The sequence below is a fragment of the Littorina saxatilis genome, linkage group LG17, assembly GCF_037325665.1.
Source record: "Littorina saxatilis isolate snail1 linkage group LG17, US_GU_Lsax_2.0, whole genome shotgun sequence".
NCBI lineage: Eukaryota > Metazoa > Mollusca > Gastropoda > Littorinimorpha > Littorinidae > Littorina > Littorina saxatilis.
In genome coordinates this window covers 45,205,403-45,216,811 of record NC_090261.1, presented here as the reverse complement: position 1 = coordinate 45,216,811, position 11,409 = coordinate 45,205,403, and the positions used below count along the sequence as shown (strand labels likewise).

The 11,409-nt window shown below is 41.4% G+C and overlaps 1 protein-coding gene across 2 annotated transcripts; it reads left to right on the top strand.

Annotated features, from left to right (window-relative positions):
* Positions 1-4,438: 4,438 nt before the first annotated feature.
* Positions 4,439-10,737, top strand: LOC138952976 (speedy protein A-like). 2 transcript variants are annotated; one of them, XM_070324743.1, is made up of 8 exons: positions 4,439-5,273; positions 5,839-5,897; positions 6,310-6,395; positions 6,581-6,752; positions 7,289-7,398; positions 7,762-7,952; positions 8,764-8,837; positions 9,629-10,737. In XM_070324743.1, exons 1-7 carry the CDS (start codon positions 4,877-4,879, stop codon positions 8,817-8,819), a joined length of 1,071 nt encoding a protein of 356 aa, XP_070180844.1. In that variant the 5' UTR covers positions 4,439-4,876; the 3' UTR covers positions 8,820-8,837; positions 9,629-10,737. The 2 variants fall into 2 exon arrangements, with proteins under 2 accessions (XP_070180844.1, XP_070180843.1); XM_070324742.1 differs by having other exon boundaries at positions 9,626-10,737.
* The last annotated feature ends 672 nt before the right edge of the window (positions 10,738-11,409 follow it).

Genomic DNA, 11,409 nt, shown 5'->3' with positions numbered 1-11,409 from the left:
AAATTATGTCAAATGATGAATGAACCATGGGGAAAAAAGTTATAGAAAAAAAAATATATGTAAAAAAAGATTTTATTTTTGGGTAGCGTGACTCACGCTTCCAATATTTTGTTTTCTGTTTGCTGAGAACATGTGCTTTGCCTAAAAATACTGACCAATCAAATTCATGTCACTATGCTTATAGCCACGCCCAAACAAGTGCAGCAACAGTTTGACACTGGAGCGCTGTCCAAGCTTTTTTTAAACGCACAAAATGCACGGGATTTGAGAGGAGTTTTGCGCTTGGCATTTTCCAAATAAGGATATCCTACTATGAGTAGTACGCTGGAATACTACAATGTATTATCAAACGGCTACACTGGCTTCGTCTTTCCTGATCGAAAGGGGGTGTATTGTTGATATATGTAGATAATAGACCCTGCATTTTAATGGTCAAATGGCGATTTCGGTATAAAAATGTAGACAAGGACCTTTAAGTCGCGCAAAACTGTTTCAAACCATACTGAGAGAGAGAGTGGGAGAGAGAGAGAGAGGGAGAGAGAGAGGGAGGGAGAGAGAGAGGGAGAGAGATAGAGAGAGGGAGAGGGAGAGAGAGAGAGGGAGAGAGAGGGAGAGAGAGTAGTCACCGACAGAGAGGGGAAGATAAAAGAAATATTCAACGTAGCAGACGACTCGTGAAGAAAATCCACTTGTGCCCAGATAAAAGTGCAAAAAAAAGACAGACAGAGAGAGGGAATGAGACAGCGTGGTTACACGGGGGTGGGACATGGATACCGTCTCTGGGTCTGCACAAACAGTTGACCCATGTCCAACCCGGGCCGTATTCTAATCAGCGACCTTAAGTCACGCAAAACTGTTTCAAACCATACTGAGAGAGAGAGGGGGGAAGATAAAAGAAATGAAGAAAGTCCGCGTGTGCCATGATAACGGAGTGCAAAATATATATAGAGAGAGCGTGGTGACACGGAGGAGGGACATGGTTACTGTCTCGGGGTCTGCACAAACAGTTGACCCGTGTCCAACCCGGCCCGGATTCTAATCCGCGACCTTAAAGATCCTTGTCTACATTTTTATACCGAAATCGCCATTTGACCATTAAAATGCAGAGTCTATTATCTACAAATATCAACAATACACAGGCCCCCTTTCGATCAGGAAAGACGAAGCCAGTGTAGCCGTTTGAAAATTCATTGTAGTATATTCCAGCGTACAACTCATAGTAGGATATCCTTATTTGGAAAATGCCAAGCGCAAACCTCTTCTCAAATCCCGTGCATTTCGTGCGTTTAAAAAAAAGCGTGGACAGCGCTCCAGTGTCAAACTGTTGCTGCACTTGTTTGGGCGTGGCTATAAGCATAGTGACATGAATTTGATTGGTCAGTATTTTTAGGCAAAGCACATGTTCTCAGCAAACAGAAAACAAAATATTGGAAGCGTGAGTCACGCTACCCAAAAATAAAAAAAATTGTACATATATTTTTTTTTCTATAACTTTTTTTCCCATGGTTCATTCATTATCTGACATAACTTTTTAGCGAAATCTAACCATAAGATTATTGAAAAAAAGCAAAAATGTAGACGACCACCTTTAAGTCACGCAAAACTGTTTCAAACCATACTGAGAGAGAGAGCACAATCGATCAAAGTCATTTTTACAGAACTTTTTTTTTCTTTTTATCATTATTTCATTAATATGTAAATCACTGAAAGTAGTTTGATTTTATTATACCAGAGCAAGTAGTGGTTATCATAGCCTGGCTCACTCAATGTGTCTGTGTGTTTGTATGTGTGTGATGTGGGAAGGGGAGGGGGTAGGGTACCCCTCTCGTGACTGCCAGCCACCTGCAATGCACCGACAGGTTTGCAATCGGTCAAGGGTGTCCGTTCACTGATGAGAGGGACTTGACTTACTTGACTTATTCCTGTAGACTCCCTGTGGAGCATAGGGCCGCAGATGAGAGGGACTGCTGTACTCTTTTTGACCATCTGTGTCAAAATGCAAAATCATCCAACCGCTGCTATCAAACAGCCCCCACCCCCTTTCCCTCCGGCAGTGTGTGCTGCGCAACTGTCGTAGATTTCTTTCACTCCTGTGCCTGTGACGAAAGACGCAGAGACGTGCTTTTATCAATAACAAATGCACAAACAATGTGATTAATGCGTCTCTCCAGTTTGAGACATTCCACAAAAAATGAACAGGTTTGCTGTTTCCGGTCCACAGTTGAAATTCTTTGCTGAATTAGTTTTGCAGATGGAGGCAAGCAGGTGTCATTTATGGAATTCATTCAGTAAAATGGTCCCACTCTGCACGGAATAAAAACAAGTCGCGTAAGGCGAAAATAAATTTTAGCGGTCAAGCTCAGTCAAACTCACAGAATGAAACTGAACGCATTGCATTTTTTCCGCAAGACCGTACACTCGTAGCATCGTCTGTCCACCGCTCGTGGCAAAGGCAGTGAAATTAACAATACAGAAAAGCGCGGTAGCGGTTGCGCTGAAAAGGATAGCCCGCTTTTCTATATCTCTATTCTTTTTAACTCTCTGAACGTGTTTTTAATCCAAACATATCATGATGATATCTATATGTTTTTGGAATCAGGAACGGACAAGGAATAAGATGAAATTGTTTTTAAATCGATTTCGGAAATTTAATTTTAATCATAATTGTTATATTTGTAATTTTCAGAGCTTGTTTTTAATCCGAATATAACATAATTATATGTTTTTGGAATCAGAAAATGATGAAGAATACGATAAACGTAATTTTGGATCGTTTCAGATTGTTAATGACCAAAGTCATGAATAAAATTTTAAGCCTCCAAGCTGAAATGCAATACCAAAGTCCGGCCTTCGTCGAAGATTGCTTTGCCAAAATTTCAATCAATTTGATTGAAAAATGAGGGTGTGACAGTGCCGCCTCAACTTTTACAAAATGCTGGATATGACGTTATCAAAGACATTTATCGAAAAAATGAAGAAAAAAAACGTCTGCCCAGGAACTATCATGTAAAATTTCATAAAGATCGGTCCAGTAGTTTACTCTGAATTGCTCTACACACACACACATACACACTATCACCACGACCCTCGTTTCGATTCCCCCTCTATGTTAAAACATTTAGTCAAAACTTGACTAAATGTAAAAAGTCAGACTAATACCGAGTGTTGGTATTTGTCCAAGTGGAATCGTACAACAACAAACTAACACAAACAAAATTCGGGGTAAAATGATGGAGAGATTTTCGGCTATTTTGAGAAGTAGAAATGATTGTAGGAAGGTACATATTGACCACGAATGCGTCCTTATTATAAGGCATATAAGACGGGAATGACATTTATATTTTGTTGAGTTCCATGCGCCAACGATTACGATGGAGGTGGTCCAGTAATTTCCGCGCAGACTACAACATATGTTCGTTTATTTGTTATTTTTGACACATCCATCACAAACACCAGGCCTACTGTCTAATTTCGCATTGCAATACCTACATACACCTGCTCTTTTCCGGTAATAGTTTTTTTCAGGTTGTTGCTGTGAATTACACAGAACACGTGTTAATTGAAATGTTCACGTGAAAATGGTAATCCCTAGTTTTGGCGCTAGTAAATCTTCATACTACAGTCGAACCTGTCTAAAGAGACCACCCAAGGGACTGAGCAAAAGTGATCTCTTTAGACAGGTGATTTATATAGTCGTTAAAACCGTCGGGGATCTTTATGGGTGGTCTTAATGGGCAGGTGGTCTTTATGGAGAGGTGGTCTCGAGGGCAGGTTCGACTGTAGTACGCCCGTTCAGCCCTCGACTCGTGTAACGGGTTTTGGCAGATCCACTTGCCTGGAACAACGCCCAGCAGCTGCTGTCACAGTGTGAGAGGGTTCGAAACTGACATATATATGCCACAATGCCAAAGAGAGAGAGAGAGAGAGAGAGAGAGAGAGAGAGAGAGAGAGAGAGAGAGAGAGAGAGAGAGAGAGAGAGAGAGAGAATTTGACATTGAGAAATAAAGATTGTCTTTAAATTTAAAATAAAACCATCACTCTGACAGAAATGAAAGATGCCCGGGTAAACGTGCCAAATTCCATCCCAAAAAAACAATTAAAACCATACAAACTTTTTGAAGGACAAAACAAAAGAAAACGGAAAAGGCATGGATTAATTCACTGCCAACCCACATAATTATTTCTCTCTGTCATAAGAAAAGAAAAGGCGGGGAAGGTGGCGGGATTTGCGTACCCGCCTACTTGCAGAAAGAGAGAGAGAGAGAGAGAGAGAGAGAGAGAGAGAGAGAGAGAGAGAGAGAGAGAGAGAGAGAGAGAGAGAGAGAGAGAGAGAGAGAGAGAGAGAGAGAGAGAGAGAGAGAGAGAGAGAGAGAGGGGGGGGGGGCAAAGCAGGGGACACCAGTCCCAACACATCGTGAAAGTGCAGAGGGCGCTTTGGTTCAAACGGAGCAGACGATCACAGCTGACGTTTCGTGAGGATGGACAGGTTCGTGCTGGACACGGAATCCTGTGATTATCCTGCTCCCAGATCGGTGACAAGGTTATCATCGCTGTAAGCTTTGCGTTTCATTGCATACATGCAAAAACATAGTGAAAAGACTTTTTGTTTACGACCTGGAGGTTGTGATCGACGGACCCTGTGTGAGACTAATCCGCATACATCTATGATAGTGATCTAGTTATTGCTTACACCGTGTAGATCTGTAGACAGTCTAAACTTCCAACATTTTACATTCCGAAGGAAACACTTTAGAACAAATATATATATAAGTATTTAGAAAGAGTGTTTTCAGTAGCTTACACCTTACACCACGAGCTACTTTCACCCACAGCGTGCGGAAGGATCGGGACTGACTTCGTTTGTTTCCCGGTTATCATGTCACTAGACTCGTCAGAACTGGAAATTTTACCCTGTGAAGAAGAATTTCTTTTTCTGAAATCGCCGGACGATTTTTTGGGTCTAGAGGAATGCAGCCACAGAAACAAACTACCCAGGCATCATGAACAAGTACCAAAAAACAGGCAAAAGCGTTTTAGACCGAATCGTTTGGAAAGTTTCGACTCTTCGCCCCCGCACAAAAGAAAACATTCTGATGCCAGATCACCGGACGACATGCAAGTGAACATGTCTTTTGACTGCTTCTTCCATTCAACGCCCAAGAAACAGAACAAGCCTCCAGTAAAACGGCCAGCCTTTTGGCAGAAGCGCAAATCTAACGAATCGTGCTTTGTGGTAAAATCTAAGGAGATGAAGATGTTTTTCAAGCTTACCGGTGAGTCTTTTTGTTTGTTAGTTATTTTAACTGTCCTGTTTTTTCTGTTTGGCAGTAGACATTGTATACTTTAGAAACTAGAGAGAGAGAGAGAGAGAGAGAGAGAGAGAGAGAGAGAGAGAGAGAGAGAGAGAGAGAGAGACAGACACAGAGAGAGAGAGAGAGAGAGAGACACACACACACACACACACACACACACGAACCGGCTTGAGTCAGTGAAGTCGGACTGCGCTAAACTGCATGAGGGCCGAATATAATCTTATTAAACAGTAGGCCTACAACGTTTGTGAAATTAGTTCTAAACTCCTCTGTGGTGTTGCATAAATGTGGAAGATACTTGCTACTGCTATGGGGTGGTAATGGGGGGGTTATTGTGAGTTGAGGGGAGGAGGGAATAACTGATTCGCAACTTGTGGTATTAAGCTTAACGGTCTTTCACACAGTGTGGAAACATAATTACGGTTCAGCTTCGTATTCTATGCAGGAATTCTGGTTTAACTGGGCAATTCCATATACTCACGACATTCTTTATTCTTAGTAATTATCTCTGGATTTTTTTCTTCAGACGATGAGGTGATTCGCCAGTTTTTAAGCAACGACAGCTGCTTCCGGATTGCAGATAAAGTAAGTAAGCTTTCAGCTCACCACACTTGGAGTGATCAAAACATCAGAACTGAAAATACACGCTTTGGGCAATTTAGTTGATCGCTCCTTCAATTTGGTCTTTTCTGTTTGTCATTATGATGATCAGATGGAATAGTTGACAGGGGAATAAACGGAGAGCCTGTTGGATATGTTTTATAATTAAGTCTTGAGTGATAAAGTGTGTGCAGATTGTCGGTATTGTTGCTGTTTTCAGGTCCGGCTTTTTTGTAACTTTTACAACCTTTAGTAATTTGGATACACATAGATCTGCAGTACCTGTAAAGTGTAGATACCAATTCGATGACTGGAGTGAATCATTCCTTCAGAGACCATGTCTTGGATGTGAAGTTATGAAATTATTTTTGTTGATGTGTGTACGTTTCTGTTGCAGTATCTTCTTGCCATGGTTTTTGCATACTTCAAACGGGCTGATTTGTCATTGTGGGAGTATACTCGATTTAACTTCTTCATTGCACTGTAAGTTGATCATTACGCGAAAGAGAGAGAGAGCAAGAAAGAAACATATCAACAAACAAGGCAATCTTGAAAGGCGAAGATATACTAAATGCACATATGTGCGTCTCAAAAGATAATTAATTAAACTTGCTTTGTATGACCCGAGCACATTGTTTTTGTCAGTGTCTGTTTAATTGATTTTTCAGTTACCTGGCTAACGACGTGGAGGAAGATGAAGAAGAGCTGAAGTACGAGATATTTCCCTGGGCACTTGGAAAGAAGTGGAAGGACAAGTACCCCTACTTCCTGAAGAAAAGGGACAAGCTTCTGCGGCTCATCGACTACAAAGCTATCGTTAGCAGACGCTGTTCAGATGAGGTACACTGGGTCTTGTTCTATCCATAGTTATCTCTTATTGATTTGCTTACACATAGACATGAACACGAACACACACACACACACACACTGACACACACCCCCCACGCGCGTGCGCACGCACACACGCGCAAATCAACAGCTGGACTACTTCCTGTAAACACGGTTTAATCTATTTAAACTGAACAACTTTTGCAGATTGACACTATCACTTAATTGGACATAAAACAAAAGACAACAGTTGGATTACTTCCTGTACACAGTTAATTTTATTTTGTGCTGAACCACTTTTGCAGATTGATAGTGGTGTCAGCTACGACATTAATCCCATAAGGAAACACAAAAGTCCTTTTTCAGTCCAAACAAAGTCCTCTCTGCATAGAAACAACCCAGGCTGTACAGTAGAGTGTTGCAATATTTCCAAGTGTAGAAAAAAAATCTCTCATGACACGCAAAACCCTGCCATAGGCAGATCTGTGGTTGTTTGCATGATGATTTACGCGGGAAGGAAGAAAACTTCAACAATGATGATCTTACAGATCATGGCGATCGAACCCGATCACTCACTATGGAAGCGGGGGCGACCTCAGCACCATGCAGGAGCCATCAGGACGTACATGAAAGACCCAGGAGACGACGGCTATCCAAGGTAAGTTTCATTTCGAATTAAATGAGTTTGAAGAAATACTACTAGAACACAATCACCACTTACAAACAACCCTTTGTAAAGTGCAAACATGACATTTTTACGTACATTTACGATTTTTCGTACATTTTTAAAGCCCCACCTAAAAGGGTTTTGTTACCTGCAATGTATAGGGACATTCTTGGCTGGTCTCAAGGGTGTTTTCATAGCCTGTGCCACTGTACCGCGTGAATGCTCTTCAACGTTACCAAGTGTCTTTGCTGATGCGAATAAAGCGAATGCACTACACTGAATATTTATTGATGTCGAAAGTACAGGCGCTTTGTAAGAGCCATGTATTAATTGTTAGCATTATGTTATGTCCAGAGGCCCTGACCTATCCCCGCGCTTCTGCCAGCTGTGTGAGGGCGATGACAGCCAGTACGACTCGGCCAGTCCCTCCAGTGTGTCCTGGTGCGTGGCGTCCGCAGATTCAACTCCGGACAGAGAACGTGACGACGACTGGACCAGCTCTGTGGAAGAGCGACACCCTGCCGCCAGCAGCTTTGACATGAAAGGTACCGTACGCTTCCAAACAATAGTTATTTTAAATACTGGCAAAAGAGTGTCAGTGTATTCCATGCCAGCTGACCCGGAAGTTTTCTCTTCGTGGCTCAGGAATTTTACTGGTTTGGGTAAAAAGCACCAGAGACACACAAAAAACACAGAAAAACAAATGGAATTGGGAAATGTGTCACGTATGTTCTGTCTTCCAAGCCAGAAGAGAGGACTAACGCACTGAATTGCTGGTGAGAAACATGTATAAAGATTCGGCCTTGCTGACGTGTTCGATTTGACACTTTGGCTCAGTAATATCTTCTGCAAATGTCGTACAACCCAAATGACTCTTCCTATTGACATGGTTCATAGTAACCTTTCGATTCAGACGCCCACTGGCGCCATGGAAACTCGAGACCTCCATGTACCATGATTGTTCAGAGGTAGTCTGGTACTTGTAGAGTTTATCAGTCAGCAGACCCCTTCACTCGAATCCTTAGATCGTAACTCTCAGAATTTGGCACACTATTTATTTACTGTCGAATGTTAATTGATCAAAGGACTTGAAATGGGGATTCTACTTCATGATATCGTTGGCGTCCTAGAGAATTAAGTGGTTTGAACAGGCAGATGTTAAAATCAAGTCACTGAGTCTTTTATGTGTAATGCAAGATGAAATGGCAACAAAATGTAAATACGACTTTTTTTTCGCACCTTTTTCTCATGTTCCCGACCGGACCTTTCAGCAACTCCCTATCTAGAGGCCAACAAAAATGGAGGCAACAACCGGAAAGAACTTCATTGCATTACACTGTGTTCAATATTTTTCAGGGCTGCAAAAGACACTTCCAACTCATAAAGATATATTCCCGGGTACCGAAGAGTAGATGATATGAAATTCAAAGGTTGGTATTTTACCTTCTGAATGTCTTTCATGGCTGTTCTACAGAAAATGTCATGTTGCAAAGAAAGTGACATGGCGACATGTGCACGACCCTTCCGGGAGTTTCCCCTCACTTACAGAGCATGAAGTTTATAAGTAGAGGTGATGTCTGGTTTGGAAATGTAAAATGTTCTGTTTCAAAATACCCAACTTTCCATATATGTAAAACTAAAATATCGTGTAAAGCGTTCCAGATCTGTCCAGGCTTTTGCATCCGATAAAAGCAACCTTACGCTTGGATCTCATACCAAAAATGTACAGCATTCCTACTTTTCTTGTTGATGGGAATATATTCGCTGACTCCATTAATTTAGCGGCAGACATATTTGGCAATCAGCGGAATCAGTTCAGCAAAGACTTCTTATTTTGCACAAAAAAGGCAGCATAACCGTTGATTTTGGTTCTAGTCCAAGCGAACAGGTGCTCTCGCTACATCATTGTAAAAGCGTGGACAAAACTGTGATGGTTTACAAGATCGTTTACACGATAGGGAAGGTACTTTTCATAGTTTGCAGCATTTATACATCAAAATGTGTGGCATTGTGATTGCTGCATGTGGTTGTGACCCATATTTTCCGAAGAAAATGTATTCATTTTGATTTATTTTCCTTTTTTAAAAAAATGAAAGAAGAAGAAATAAAAAGCGGTGGCAGCGATCGTCAAAAGCTGTTTTAAACGAGTTTTTGAATAACTCTTACGAAAACTTCGGGCGTAAAAACGATGAATAACCTATGTCCCATTCTCATTCAGCAGGTTCTGGTGATATAGGGACTGTGATGCAGATGGACTGCTGTGATATTTCCAGTCAAGAAAGTGCATTTGGCGGCTTGTTTTCACGCCCACGTTGAGATGTTTCCCAGCCGTTAAAACAATTTCTTTGTGTTTCATTTGACATTATTGGCCAGTTTTGATATCGCTTGAAATTTGGATGCACATTTTTGCTCATGGTATGAATATGTGCGCGAATGAACTCTGCGCAGTCATAGATTTAAACGTTTATATATTTAACTTTGGAAATGGTTCAACAGATGTGTTGTGTTTTTCGAGTCTGTGACGATGTTCTGACAATGACTGTTTGACAGTGTATATGACTGCTGGAGTTTGACATACAATTTAATCTATGCTAATTGCATGTTACTAGCCAACCGTAACAACAGAACGCACACGCACGCACACACACACACACACACACACACACACACACACACACACACACACACACACACACAATATTATGCGAGTCAAATGTACAATTATTCACAGATTGATTTCTTACTATAACCTGACACATGAACATTTCAACTGTGACTGTACCAACTTATGTTTTGGGATCTTATTTAAGTTGGACGAAATCTGGGATAGTATTCTAGAATGAAACACAAAATACTCAGTTTCAACTCATCACAGATGTTGCACGAAAAAATAATTAATTATGCTTTTAGTAGCTCCATACCCCCTATGCAGGCTGGTAACAAGTTGTAAATGTGCGTTGTGGAATGTCAAATTCCTTGTTTCTTGACGTGTCTTGGGTTTAACCTTGAAATTAAAAAAGATCTTAATTTATTTTGCTCACATGGTTCGGGAGGAATTAGATCGTAAACGTGAGAAAAAGCTGCTTGTTTTGTTGGAGAGGTTTACGTACTCTGTTGTTTATACGGAGATGCTTGTCTTGTCGAGTGCAGTTGTTCGTGCAAATGTGAAATGGTTTACTCTTGTTCGTCATCACATGCAATATGTAACTGTTGTGCGTCACATTGAAATGTGAAGTAAAGATTGGTAACTGTTTCAGGCATTTGTGAAAGATTATTATTTTGTTTGATGTGTACCTCAATTTGTTAAATAAAACAAATGAAAGCTGAAAATGTTGCTCTTTTTGATGGTTACGTTATGTTGGAGGTATTGTTCGGGTGCGTTGATGCACGGTAGTATAGAGTTCGGTTTGTTCGTGTGCGTGTGTGTCAGTTTGTGTGCGCTTTATTGTATGGTCCCCTATCCCGCTTAATAAAGGAGGTACAAGTCGATTTATATGTGACAGGGGAGGCTACTGCTCCTTTCACAGCAGACTCTGCACCCGAGTTGTTGGCCTTTAAGTCAACACCGGTGGATTGTAGAATTCTGTTTGTGATGGGGTCTGGTGGTTTCCGATTGTCTGCATGTTCATGGAAACCTTCGGGTTTGCATAACAGTTTTTATAGGGCTAAGAAATTAGCCCAAACATTTTCAATCCTGTTTGATTGCACTTCGCCTCCCGAGGTGATCGTAGTGTTACGGCACTCGGTTACATATAGCAAGGCTATACGTTGACGAGTATGCGCATGTGCAACTCTCGAAATCTGCCAAGGCAGTGCCCTGGCAAGCGAGCGGGTATCTCTATAGCTGATGCAGAATCGCTTGGGTGGAACGCTGTGATACGATAATGCACTGCCTGGCCTGAATATTGACTCCAGAGACCTATGAATTGGCATTCAATTATGTCACTGCTTCAGTTTCCTCGGCGGGTGAGTTTTGTTCTGTTGTGTGCGTGAGTTAGTGCA